This window comes from Solanum pennellii, chromosome 3, assembly GCF_001406875.1.
Source record: "Solanum pennellii chromosome 3, SPENNV200".
Lineage (NCBI taxonomy): Eukaryota > Viridiplantae > Streptophyta > Magnoliopsida > Solanales > Solanaceae > Solanum > Solanum pennellii.
Genome location: NC_028639.1, coordinates 63,044,487 through 63,058,208, shown reverse-complemented (window position 1 = coordinate 63,058,208; position 13,722 = coordinate 63,044,487). Strand labels below are relative to the sequence as shown.

General features: G+C 35.5%; 3 protein-coding genes across 3 annotated transcripts in view; 1 reads left to right on the top strand and 2 right to left on the bottom strand.

The window, feature by feature from the left end:
• LOC107015082 (chloroplastic import inner membrane translocase subunit HP30-2) overlaps positions 1-1,764 on the bottom strand; it is a 4,348-nt gene extending 2,584 nt beyond the window's left edge. The window contains exons 1-3 of the mRNA XM_015215250.2: positions 1,340-1,764; positions 856-971; positions 68-194 (exon numbers count right to left, since the gene is read on the bottom strand). Coding sequence (XP_015070736.1) covers positions 68-194; positions 856-971; positions 1,340-1,636 — 540 coding nt within the window. The 5' untranslated portion in view covers positions 1,637-1,764. The remainder of the gene's footprint in view (positions 1-67; positions 195-855; positions 972-1,339) is intronic.
• Positions 1,765-3,750: 1,986 nt separating this feature from the next.
• LOC107012339 (DNA-binding protein BIN4) lies at positions 3,751-11,304 on the top strand. Its single transcript, XM_015212154.2, has 12 exons — positions 3,751-3,986; positions 5,019-5,277; positions 5,380-5,441; positions 7,951-8,173; positions 8,699-8,754; positions 8,835-8,888; positions 9,526-9,643; positions 9,954-10,000; positions 10,113-10,139; positions 10,591-10,666; positions 10,802-10,938; positions 11,020-11,304. The coding sequence occupies exons 1-12, from the start codon at positions 3,939-3,941 to the stop codon at positions 11,113-11,115; spliced, it is 1,203 nt and encodes a 400-aa protein (XP_015067640.1). The 5' UTR covers positions 3,751-3,938; the 3' UTR covers positions 11,116-11,304.
• Positions 11,305-11,495: 191 nt separating this feature from the next.
• Positions 11,496-12,964, bottom strand: LOC107012340 (thaumatin-like protein 1b). The gene is made up of 3 exons (XM_015212155.2): positions 12,372-12,964; positions 11,899-12,160; positions 11,496-11,808 (listed from the first exon to the last, which is right to left on the bottom strand). Exons 1-3 carry the CDS (start codon positions 12,832-12,834, stop codon positions 11,664-11,666), a joined length of 870 nt encoding a protein of 289 aa, XP_015067641.1. The 5' UTR covers positions 12,835-12,964; the 3' UTR covers positions 11,496-11,663.
• Positions 12,965-13,722: the final 758 nt, after the last annotated feature.

The window sequence follows — 13,722 nt, the reverse complement described above, 5'->3', positions numbered from 1 at the left end:
GGGGGGGGGGGGGGGGGAGGAGGGGGGCTTGAGTGCGTGATTGTATACCATTTTACTTCAATATTACCTCAAACAGTCCACCTTGAACAAGGGCAAAGAAAATCCCAGATGTCAAAGCATTGGGTACTGGATTTGGGCCACCCATGCCGCTTACTAGTGAAAACAGTGCTCCAGAACCAAAGGCAGCTGCCATACTGCAAAAAGTAATTATTAATCTCCAACAACTACAGGATACAATAAATGTGAACTCAACGAGGTTGTGAAAGAGTGGATGGTGAAGGAAGTGGATCAAAAAGGAAAAAGAAAGTTTAAGGTTCAAAAAGAAAACAGAATGTCCATTTGGATATATTTGTTATCATTGAAGTGTTAATCGAGGACATCCACTCTGCTATGAGTTTTAAAATGAAGAAGTTATAAACATAGAGGTGTATGCAGCAAAGAACTTTATAGGTTCCAGTGAATGGCATAAATTGAAACCAGGTTTGCAAGAACTTTAACAAGAGCAAGGCTACTGTAATACTTAAGTGAGAACCAAATTTCGAAAGCATGTCCTCTTTCTGGAGAGTGAAAGACTGTTTCCCTGTTCTTAATCATATTTATACAACTATAGCAGGCGTGGATTGGCTTCTGAATGTCTAATCTATAGAGGATACAAAAATGTGTAGACAAGAATATGTCCCAATCCCAAACAAGTAGGAAACGTCGAAGAGTATAAACAAGAACTTGAGCAAAATCAATGACTAAAGATCGAAATGGTCAACTAACTACTTAAGACGCTTTACGTAGTTAATACGCCTGATTATCAACCTGACTGGCAAATTTTGTCTATCAGGAATCCAGTAAAAACAGGCTTACCTGGACTGCACATCTTCCTTGCCTCTAATTCTTTTCAAAACACAAGATATGCCAGCATTAACACCAGTCATAACAGCAAAATTCCGAGCCTGAACCAACGGACCTCCTGCGAGAGCCTGAACCAAAATTTCAATTACGTTGCTTATCCATCATAATTGATAAGTTAGCCTTGTCAAATCTTAAATATTCCACCTTGAAGTACTAAACGTTGTCTTTCTGGCTTAACAACATGCATTTTACAAGACAAAAGAAATAGATAAAAAAGATTTAAGCTTTTTGATTTGTTCTGATAGTTCAGAGATTATATACATGACTACAGAGAACGCTTAGAAAATCCGGGACAAACACAATAAATGAGCATATGATAAGCTCCTAAATTCTAGAGAAAAAAACCTACTGATACGAAAATAGAGAATGACTCTCAACAATAACTTTGAGCAATGCTTTAGAATAAATAAAACTATAGTACTAATAAGAAAAGTACCTGAGCTTGTTGAAAAGAGGCCATAGCTTGGGGATTGAGATTAGCACCAGCAGGAGGAATAGGCATAGAGGAAGACACATCCTGTGTAAGCGTTCCCATAAATCCACCAATAGCAGCCCCCTGTAGTCCACTAGTTGCTGTCACCACAGCAGCTTCAACTGGAATTGACTGCTTCGATAACCACCCTTTGAAGCCGATTTCCAATTCCTTAAACTTGTTCTGCAACTGAACTATTGGATTCTGATTGTTGCTATTCGGCATTTCAACCACCATAGCTCCTTGCTTTCCTTCACCCATTGGAATTGAGAAAAATTCAGCCGCAGGCAGCCCTTTTTCTCTCCGTTTGAAATGAAAGTTTGGTGTATGCAAATGGAGAATAGGGGTTTTTCGGGGAGTTGGGTGGATAACGTAACGAAGTGGAATTTCTCTTTTATTCCCATTTTCTCCCTTAAACCCTTATCTTAGCAAAATGACAAAATACTTTACTATTTTATCCCATTTCACCCCCGGATTTGCTTCTTTTTTCCTTTTCTTCCCCAAGACAATTTTGCTTTCTCATTTTTGCTCCACTGGTACTTTCTCTTTTTAACGCTCCAATAGTGCTTTTTAACTGGAGAAAGGATAAATACATTTTGAACTATTATAAATGATGTCCTTCATTATATTTTAGGAATATTAGTCATTTAAAAATTAGAGAATGTATATTATTCATTTTAATAAAAGTCTAAATAGAAATATATAGTGTAATTTTATCTGTCGGTTCAATATTTTGATTAGTAGATTAAATTATAATATGTATATGTTCGTTAGTATAAAGAGTATATATACTTTAATTTTTGAAACAATAATATTAATACTATTTATGATAATTCAAAAATACACGTATAATTTTTGTGTTTTCAATATGTTGTGAGGCACGTAGTAAAAGATTCGGGTATAGTTATGTTTCTGACCAAGTTCTCTGTTTCCCAATTTTCATACTTTTGGACTTTGGTTGTTGAGTCATAAGGTTTGAAATCCCTTCCATTTTGCGTTGAATCCCGAGTCCAAATAGAAAAATGCATTATTTTGTTTGGACGAATTGAAAAGAAAGTGTGTTACAAAACAAGATAGAGAACTAAATATTATGATTTTTACATAAACGATGTGATGTATGTGTAGTTATATTAAGAGTGATAATATTATAAATAAAGTATTCATAATAATGTGGAGAAGTCTATGTGATAGACAAAATAAGAAAAATGAAATTGAAATGATTTAAATATATAGAAAACGCATAAACACTCAAGTGAGGATGGCATGAAAGGTTGATTATATTGGATATCTGTAGATTGAAATAATATTAGAAAGGTGATAAAATAAGATATGACCTATCTTCAAGTTACGTAGGACATAAGAGGGTATAAAAGACATTTATTAAAGTAGAATGATAATAGATAGTGAAATATTGTCTTGGTTAGTGTGGTTTCTATTTATCATTGTACTAGTTATATTATTTTGTATTTCTTGTTTTTAATGTTTCTAAAATTTTATTATTATTTACAATAATTTATCCAAACATGTTGGCTAGGCATGTGTTTTGATTATCACATTATTTTGTTATTTGCTATATTTTCTTCCTTGACTCCATTTTTTTACTTAGATTTGTTACACTAGAGCGAGTCTTTTTGGGAAACAACCTCTTCAATTTGTATATTCTATTCCCCTCGAACCCCTTAATTTCTCTTGATATATTATTATTGTTACCACTAATATTTATGCGATTATAAGAGTTTAGAAATTTGAGATTTATATAAAATTATAAGACTAGGATAAAAAGAATTTAAATCATTTTGATTTTTAGAATTATAAAAGCTAGGACAAAAAAATTAAATTGAATATTTTAAATTATAGAAAGGGCAATTTCATAAATGGATTAATTATTAATTTATATATTCACATGAATTAATTTAAATGAAGGGAGTTTTATATTACTTTATGATATTGATTTTGCATCATCAAAATGAGGAAATGGATGCATATATTCATTTACAAATTGCACAAAAGAATTTCTTTTTTTTTTGTTTTTTTTTTAAATATTATTCTGAAATCTCTTGTAAAAATATAAAATTAAGAATAAATTTATGAAGACACTACTCACAAGTAGGGGTGTCAAATGGGCGGGTTACGTTGAAATTAGAAATATTACAATAGGTTGAATAGAAATCAGGTTAGGTCTTGACCTGTCCAATTTTAGTTTGGGCTCAAATGGGTTAGACTCAGATGGATTAAAAAGCGCGTTGGGTTTTGAACTGCCCAATTTGATCCGATTAATCTCAATAATTTAACATATTGATATTTATTTTTTTTAATCACAATTTAAATTCTGGATGAATTGAGTGGTTACATATGTTGGGGCTTCATTTTGACACCCCTGCTCACAAGCCTTTTCCCATGTTAAAATCTGAAATCAAATGGAGGGAAAATAATTTCCAGTATCTGGCCTTTAACGATATACATATATTACATCATATTTTCACTTTAACTTCTCACTCTTTTTTTCTCTCTCACAGGCAAGGGTTTTAGTATCCACTGAAATTATTCTCTGAAAACTCAGAAAATGGCTGATTCTAGAGAAGAATCTCCAGATTGGCTCCGCAGTTTTCAGGTATAACTGTTTTGTTTTCATCGGAATTCATTAATTTGCTCGCGATGCACTTTTCAAAGTCGATTTTATGCACTGAATCTATGTTTAGTTAGTTGAGCAATCATTTGATTGAGTTTTAACCGATTTTGAACATCAGTTTGATTGGTCTTTCAGCTGCGAGATTTAAACTCTGATCAATTCAATTTTTTGTTCATAGTGCTTCTTCGCGGAGGTAGATTCAAGTACATGTATATAGTTTTAGAGCACATTTGGGTTAGGGTATGCTAATTTGGGGCAATTACTTTTGTTGAAATCATTGTTTACTGTGTATCACTTCAAGCCGAAAACAGTAGGTGGGGACTTGGAAAAATACTAGTAATGAAAATCCCTTTTTTGTGTAAATTTTTTTGAACCCTACCTTTTCTATTATTCACCTAGATAAGTTTGGATGGTTGTTGCATATAGTTACCTATTGTATTGTTTGTTTTAATGAATACAATGCTTAGATATATTGCATTATTTTCTGTCATTACATAATGCCACACATCAACAATTTGAAGGACAATTCTTCATGAAAAGGTACTGGGTAGAGCTATTACAGAAAGGTAGGGTAAGGGATAAAATAAGATTATTAGATAATAACCAAAGAAAAAATAAGGTAAAAATGCGATAATACCAAATTGGTCGTTATACAACTGAAACTTTTCGTCTTTACCTTCTGATGAATTCAACAATATGATATGTAGAATTTAAGTAATAATCAAAACAAATATTGTATTTAAACTAACAACACAATGCAATGCTAGTAACAACCATCCAAACAAGCTGTAAATGGAAAAATTTAGATGTATAGTATAACCATTCACTATAACTTAATTGCATCCCCTTATGCTTCTTAAAGTCATTATTCAAGTATAAGTTCTGCTGTTTTTATATAAATTCGTTCTCCACACACTTTAGTTGAAAGAGTGGGCATTGTTTAGTTATTATTTGTTCTGTTGTTGTTCCATGTTCCTATAACGACCAAGACAATCTGATGTTAAAACAATGCAGGCACCTGCTGCGATAATCTTGTCATCCGGATCTGAATCTCCTGTAAATAACAACCACCTAAGTGATGATGAGGATAGCATCAATCTGAGTAAGCTGTTTCAGAAGGATAAAACATCACTTTCAGAGGAAAAAAGTAGTCAGGATGGACATGGATCTCAACTCAAGAAGACGTCTGAAGTAAATTCTCCGATTAAAAATGAAGAAGTAGATCGCACACCTACTAGGAAGAGAAAGAAGGAAAACCAGAGTGAAAAAAAAGGTATTAGCTAATCCATTTTTACCGAGTGAATGAACTGCAGTAGATTGTAAGTGTGGAGTTAAAGAAGGGCCCAGTAAAGATCTTCTCTTTCCAATGATACAGGAAAAGGCACTGACAAGGCTTTAACGAAGAGAAGAGCATTGGAGAAGCCTTTTACAGATAAAGTAAGGAGTTCCCTATTATCTGTATTTATTTTTTAATTTACTGAACTATCATCAGTCATGGAAGTTCAGCTTTTATCATTGCCTGAGAATATACAGAGAGTGGGTTAAATACTTAAGTAGTCAAAGTATGTCAAAGAAGCGACTAGATCGTTCAACTTGTACGGTACCAGTTGACCCTATGTTTTTGCTCATACATAGCTTCAATGAGACCCTTGATCTTTGCTTTTATATTTATTTTGCCCCTATCTCTAGCGAGCTCTATACCAATCATACTTTGGAGATGTCGCAGTCAATGATTGCTCCATCGATAATCTTCAGTGAGTTGTGAATTGTTTCAATGAAGCAATACCAAATATGCCCCTAGAAAGATCAGACCTACGCCACGAGCTGATGACAACCATGCACCACCTATATCCCTGTTCTCCAAGGCACTCCTATTTTTCAAGAGGGTTTGCAGCAATCAAGCACAAGAAAATAGTGACTTCATAAGCTGATTAGTCAACTATTTCGTCATGTTTTGGTAAATGAAGAGTAAATAGTGACTATTTCCGGGAACTAATTTGGATTTAGGCTGGTGCTTTTCTACTTCAGAAGTCATCCATATTGTGAGGAGATTGGTGGAGAAATATAGGAAAAGGAAGAGGGACTTAAATATGGTGTTCATTGACCTTGAAGAAGCCTAAGATAGTCCTGAGGGAAGTCCTCTAGAGATTCTAGATGCTTGGAGAGTAGAGATGTGTTGGTGACTTGCATAAGGGCATTGAAGGACATGTATGATGGAGCCCAGATTTGGGTTATAACGGTGGGAGGAGACTCAAAAATTTCCGGTTCAGATGGGGTAGCACCATGGATCAATACTTGGCCTATTCCTATTTGCCTTGGTGATGGATGAATTGACACGATATATTCAAGATGATGTGCTATGGTATATGTTATTTGCGGATGATCTTATATTGTTTGATGAGACATGCAATAGAATCAATGCTTGGTTGGAGTTGTAAAGTCAAACTCTGGAGTTCTCTAAACTTAAGGTAAGTTTTATAGTGTGGTGGTTAGAACGACTTTGTTGTGTAGGGCTGAATGTTGGTCAGTCAAGACCCTCCATGTTCAAAAGATGTTAGTTGCGGAAATGACGATGTTGAGATAGATGTGTGAGCATATGAAGAGCAATAAAATTTGGAATGAGGATATCCAAGTCAATGTGGGAGTGACCTTTGTGGTGAACAAGATGAGAGTAGCTAGATGAGATGGTTTAAGCATGTGGAGAGGAGATGCGCAAATACCCAGTGAGGAGGCATGAGAGGTTGGATATAGTTGGTACGAGGAGAGGTAGAGGTAGGCCTAAAATGTATAGGGAAAAAAGTGAGTTTGACATGACATCATGCAATTTTAGTTTACTGTGGACATGATCTTAGATAGGAGGATGGAAGTCGTGGATTAAGGTAAAAGGTTAGTAGGTAGTGGAGTGTTGTCTTGCTTTTCAATGAGTTTAGGCTTGATGGTGTCTATCGTAGTATTAGCCTTATTCTTGTAGTGTCTTGCTGTTGATTTCTATCCTCATATGTTGTTTATGGTGTTTTGGTTATTGCACTATTTTGTTGTTTCTAACTGCTTACTTATTAGGTATGTTTTTCTCACGGTTGTTTTCCCTTTTCATACCTACTTTGATTTGTTGTACTCGAACAGAGGGTCCTCCAGAAACAGCCTCTCTAGCTCCACGAGGTAGGAGTAATCAGACCCCACTTTCACTGGGTATGATGTTAAAGAGTAAATGGATAAAAGAGCCTAGACATATTAGTACTATTATAGCTTTCTGATAGAATAGTTTTTCTTCTAAATAGTTTCTTATAAGCATTCACTGTGGAAAATGTCTGTGAAATTGCCTTGAACAGTGAAACTGCACTTCTAACTTATCGTAATCAGTTTCTTGATAGTATTTCTCCTCTTATGAAGCAAAAGATGTCCACTAGCTAGCAGTTTAGTTTGGCTGGAAATATTGTTCTAGGCTTCATGAACAGCCAAGGTAGTTAAAACCTCTTGGTATGCTAGAATGATGCAATTGCTTAACGTGGTAATTTATTATATACTGAAATGGCTACTCTACCTAGAATCTGTTCTTCGATAATTTATTTCATACTTCAATTAACTCGTCCAAAATCAATCAGATTAAAACATTTTGACACATCTCTCCTTACCCAATGTAATCTGTTAGATTCATACAAACACTTTTCTCATTCTAGGTATCAGTAATGGTAATCCCACATGTTATCATTAGTTTTGGGAATTGCTACAGGTGGTGATTTTACTTTGGCCATCCTTATGAAAATTATCACAATATGGTGTAGGCATCTCGCTTTCTCCTTTGATCAGTTGCCTGGAGTTCACAGACATGTAGGCTTAATCCTTACAGTCTGTGGATCTCCCATACACTTCATTATTAACTACTATGCAAATATTGTTGACTATAGTGATCTTAGTTTGATCTCAATCATATATTCGGTTCATACAGGAACCCAGCCATTCAGTCTGTACGTTGTCATCGGATTCTGAGTCTCCTCATGATGGCAGTTCCATGAAAGTGGAGGAAGTCCTTGACGAAAAGTTGCTTATGCACGATGCTAAGGCTACAAAGAAAGAAGAAAATGATGTAATATCCAAGCAAAAATCTCCTAAGAAGAAAATGGAGGAAGAACAGGAAAGGAAGATGAAACTAGAGAATCAGCTGAATGAAGGTAAGCCGTCTGTTTCTAGCTTCTGAAATCTAACCATATGACTTATAGCCTGTTTGGCCAAGCTTCTAAAATCAGCTTACTTTGAAAAGTGCTTTACAAAAAACTACCTTTTGGTGAGAAGCAGCTTGTGTTTGGTTTAATCAATTTGAAAAACATTTTTGAGCGGTAATTAATGTCTGACCAAGCTTTTAATAAGTGCCTCTAAGTGTATGTTCTCAGAAGTGCTTTTTAGAGAAGTACTTATGGCGAAAAGCTAATTTTTTTAGCTTTGGGAAAATAGCTTCTGCTACTTCCAAACACTTAATTTTTTTAAAAAATAAGCCTTTTTGAAAAAATAAAGTATGTTTGGCCTCCCAAAAGCTTGGTCAAACAGGCTATTAATATATTAGAGGTGAATGGATCTCAGAACATTTGTAGCAAGTGTATGTTTAACCTTAAATTATGGTTCTGCACTCTTTATATTGTCGAATTGTTGATTTTCCAGGCATTTTATTATTTTTCTTTGTAATGTGTTGTTTGAAATAGGTGTAGAGAAGGAAGCCACGGAGGAAAATATACCAGAGAAACAAAGCGGAACAAATGTGAGAAACTTTAGTAATCCTTGATGGATCTTTGGAGATGTTGACTGTTCACTGATTCACTTTTATGATATTGTGTGTAGTTGTCATCTTCAAGGCTGCCTTTGGTTCTTCCCGAGAAAGTACAGAGGACAAAGGTAAAGTTAGCAGATTGTAGTGAGTAGTGACTCTCTTGGCATGGAGGTGATTACTATGGTTTGCCTGTTTGTCTCTTTATTCTTTTTCTTCCAGCAAATGTCCTTCCCAAATCAGCGAATTAGTTCGAAGATTCCTAGATTGCACCCCCTTACTGTTTTTTTTACAAACGGAGAAGTATCTTTCCGAGATGTCAGAGAAAGAGGATATGGTGGCTTATGTTTGGCATCAAAAGTTTCACCACATTATGTTTTTTTTTCTTCAAAATAACTCATGTAGGTGACACTAGTTGAACTTTCCCATCTGCTTAAGCTTTTGTTGGGAAGAGTTACCTTATTTGTGCTGCTAAGAGTTGATGTGAGCATGAACTAGCAACATGTTGTCAAAAATAAATTAAAAAAGTCGTGCTTAGGTATCATCAAGTTCGCACTTCTATAGATTTTTGATCAATTAGATGTCTTTTTCTTTTGTTTCTCGCCTGGTGTCCGGTAAATGCATTTGAGGCCTGACAAGTCCAGATTCTCATTGCTAAACTCATTCAAAGTGGAAGTGCTTTTGTACTAGTATATCCCCCCCAAAAAAGATCTGTTCAATTATTTTCTGCTAAACTTTGTCAAGCTTTGCATCACTTTGATATAGGCACTTGTGGAGTGTGAAGGTGATTCCGTAGATCTGAGTGGTGATGTGGGTGCTGTCGGGAGGATAATTGTTTCGGATGGCCCATCAGGAAACCATGAAATGCTTCTCGATTTGAAAGGTACATACATGTTTCTCAAAAGTTCATCTACCAAATTCTTTCAAGTCCCGGCTGTGGTTGCTTTTTAACATGTTTCAAGCAATGTAATAGCTCATCATTATCATTCTGGCATGTCAAGAATTTCTTAACTTCAAACAATACGCTATCATATTTACTTTAGCCCAATGTTTACAGCATAGAAGCACAAGCATATTCTGGTTTAGGTTTGATAATTGAGTCTTGCAATTTCCAGAAAAAACAAAATCTTGTAATCTTATTTACTATGGTTAATATGAAATTTTAGATGAATGCTAGTCCTTTTATATCTCAGGAACCATATATAAAACGACGATATTGCCTTCCAGGACGTTTTGTGTGGTATGACGCCCTTATCTCAAGCAATTATTCGTTTTGCTTACCTATCCTCCTCCTGCTAACCCACCCACCCACCTTCTCATATGTAGATCTAACATAAATTTTCCTTTTTTAGGTAAGCTTTGGACCATCAGAAGCAAAGGTTTGTTTCTGTCTTGCTTATTGATTTATCTGCTCTATCCATAGTGAGGAAATTGGAGAGATGATGTTTAGCTTTAGAATTGCTCTCTGTCTCTCTTTTTTACTTTCCAATTTATCGAAGTGTGTCCTACAGTTCTTTTTATAAAATAAGTACTACCTCCGTCCCATATTAGATGAGTATCTTACTAAAAGTATTTGTCCCATATAACTTGATCACTTACTAAATCAGGATAGAATTAACTAATTTTTTCCCATTTTACCCCCTACAATTAATATGACTTTTGAAGATTTAGCAATTTAACAAATTACTTTGCAAGATTTAATAAATAGTAAAGTTGATCAATCTATTAATGATTTCTTAATAACCGTGTAAAATGAAAAGTGCTCATCTAATATGGGACGGAGGGATTAAGATTTATGCTGTTAATTGATGATTATGTGATTCTGATCAGGTGGAGGCCATCATGAATGACTTCATACAGCTGAAGTCACAGTCAAATGTTTATGATGCTGAACACATGGTTGAAGGTAGCAGTTCTATCTGATATATATCTATTTTTGTAGCAAGTTCAACTGTCTTCCTTGTGTTTCACTTTGGAATAAGGCCATTTACAGTCGAATTTGAATTGACTTCATTTGAAACGTTCCTTCTGATATCAATAGGGACTCTTGATGGTTTCACGTTTGATTCGGACGAGGAGGCTGAAAATTTGACGCAACCAGCTTCCCAAGGTGACCAGAATGAGAATTTTGATCATCAGACCAATGGGAATGTCAAAGCAAAAGCTAAGAAAGCCTCGGTATGCTCTGTTCTTTTTGGTTACCACTAACAGTTGCTTCACTTTCTAGATCTCAAATTGTGATCCAAGCTCGCTTTGCAGGCTATGGAACAAAAGAAGGGCAAGAAGGGAGCAAAGATACCAAAGAAAGTAAAAAAGAAACCTCAAGTGCAGAAGAAAAGCAAGAGCAAAAAATAAGATAGGACTCTACATATTTCATTTCGTTTGATATGTATTCTATTTATTTTCTTTTCTTATTTTCTTTCTTTTTCTTCTGTTCTTTGTATACATATACTGATCATATTTTTTAAAAGCTAATGAAAGTAGTCTTTAGGAAGCTATATAATTGGTAGAGGCCACATAATATGTATTATTTCCAAGATTTTCTCATGATTATCCTCCATATTACCATAAAAATTCTAATGTCGATGAGCTTCAGTCTCTGAAAGTGATTTGCTTTTCCTTTGTATTTGTCCTGTTGGGGTGAATTTAGAGGTTTGTTGGGTTTGATTCAACGAATTATCTGATTTTCAATACTTTTGTCAGTGCAAAGAATGTGATGCTATAAATCAAATATAGAGACATAATGTTGTAGTACAAGACACTGTTGATATTGTAAATAAGTTGTCATTTGTGTTAGTTTTTTCTCAAGATAACATTCCTTAATTTTGTCATATGTCCATTCAAATTCTGCTCCGTTCTCTCGTTATGCCAAAGCATATCCTGATTTATGCTGTTTGACTTATTTATAGAGATATAAACTGAAATAGCAGCCCAATCAGCATGGGGAAGGGAAGTAGAATGTTTGACGATGAGACCCTTGCTGGGAACTTCTCCATTCTACTTTCTTCAATAGGTGGAGTTGTTTCTCCACCGTTGGGTCTCTTCACCCTGTTTCACAATCCAATAGTGGTAAATTAGGGGGAAATAGAAAACATAAGATCCAGTGTTTTGATAGTGAGATATATTCACACACATTACCCATTCATGGGACAGAAGATGATTGCGTAGTCAGAAGCCTTGCAGGTAAAAGTGCTGGTGCCATCATCATATGCATAGCTATAAGCCCTTGGACAAGCTCTTTTGAAGATGCTTGAATAGAATGATGGACGACAAGTTGTTGGATTGGCAAACTCTCCGGCACAGCAATACTGATCTAAACCAAAAGCCTCACATGCACTCTTGCATGCTACTACATTTCCTCCTCCATCTCCACCCACCACTTGAAGTTCTTTGGGACAACCTGTTAGATATTTGGAAAAGAAATTGTTAAAGTCTTTTCTGGTAAATGCTTCAAAACTTATTTGAGTCCAAGGACATGGAATATTAGGGTTCAAGTTCTAGTTAGAGGCAAAGAAGCTAGGTGATTTGTTCTCGTCTGTCTCAGCTGTAGTGGGCATAGTTACCGGGGCACTTTTTCTTGGTGGGATGAAACAACTACATATGTAGCTTACCCATGTTAAGATTGGAAACACATCCAGTGGCGTTGCATCCACCAGGAACTCCCTGTGGGGTTGCAACCATTGGCAGATTATAACCATCAACAATGCTGACATCGTAGAAATCTTTGGTATCTCCCGTCCCTAGAGTTATCTCGAAGAGAGAGGCAGGTGGTGTTGCACCAAGGCCATCACATTCAAGCTTACCACCACAGTCACCTGTTTGACAAGAGCCAACACCAGACTCATCAAAAACGCAGCCAGTCCTTGCCCAAATGCGACCTGACCATCCCGCTACACTTGGAATCCTGACGCTTTGGCCAGCATTCAATTGAAAGCCCGTCGTGGAAAGTTGAGGTGATGAGGAACCAGACAATGTTCCAGGCCAAATTGTATAAGGGCAGTTGTTAGTAATGGTGAAAGTCGAGGCAAAAGAATGAGCAATCAACGTGCAGAAAAGCAAGGTAATTGAAAGCATATTATTATGGTCCTTTTGTTTATAACTAATGTCTTTGTCCTATATTTCTGGGAAAAATAAAGTTTTAACGAAAATGAACCACCCTACCATATTTATAGGTGGAAGGAATTTGACATATTCGATACAAAATCCATATTGTTAAGTTGCTTATGTTTATTCATCAGCTGCAACACCATACATATGGATTTAGCATTTCTTTGTATAATGGATGGCCCCAATAAGAGGTGATTCCTTTCTTTAGAAATCTTCATTTTTTATTTTTATCTTTGGAAATGAATCAGTTTTGTTTGTAGTGCGTAAAAGGTTAGACCAAATAAAAAGGTGTATTTAGATTCCCATAAATTTATAAATTTTCCCTTAATAAAATTGTTACCGACAACAGTGAAGCGGCATGTTATTCCGCGAACATAGTTTTAATGATAGAAATTAGAAACATTAAGAAAAAAACAAAAAGATTTTTAAAGTTTGTTGTCTTGAAGTGAAAAAGGCACGTTTTATTTGTATGATTTGAAATTTTGATTTTAAATATGTCACAAAATTCAATGTTTTTTAATTTTGTTAAAGTGCTTAAATAAAAGGGAAAATTGTATATAATAGCAAACTAATAACCTAAATTAAATGGAATAGCTATAGCACACGAAAATCGTCGAAATGAGGAGTATGCTCGCTTCGGAGCTCGTTTGACCTTCCAAATGGGTCGGACGGGCCGTGATGGCCAACCGGATGCATAGACAAGGTCTTGACGGCCGTCCACGAAAAAATTTGGCATTTTTGACGTCGGAATCCGGATCACCCAAAAAATGGTTTGCTATAGCACACGAAAATCGTCGAAATGAGGAGTATGCTCGCTTCGGGGCTCGTTTGACCTTCCAAATGGGTCGGACGGGC

Coding starts and splice junctions, on each gene's coding strand:
- LOC107012339 (XM_015212154.2), top strand. CDS start 3,939: ATGGCTGATTCTAGAGAAGAATCTCCAGATTGGCTCCGCAGTTTTCAG. Junction 5,278..5,379: donor AAACCAGAGTGAAAAAAAAG/GTATTAGCTAAT, acceptor CCAATGATACAG/GAAAAGGCACTGACAAGGCT. Junction 10,001..10,112: donor CTTCCAGGACGTTTTGTGTG/GTATGACGCCCT, acceptor TTCCTTTTTTAG/GTAAGCTTTGGACCATCAGA.
- LOC107012340 (XM_015212155.2), bottom strand. CDS start 12,834: ATGCTTTCAATTACCTTGCTTTTCTGCACGTTGATTGCTCATTCTTTT. Junction 12,161..12,371: donor TGTTTCCAATCTTAACATGG/GTAAGCTACATA, acceptor AATATCTAACAG/GTTGTCCCAAAGAACTTCAA. Junction 11,809..11,898: donor ATCTTCTGTCCCATGAATGG/GTAATGTGTGTG, acceptor ATTGTGAAACAG/GGTGAAGAGACCCAACGGTG.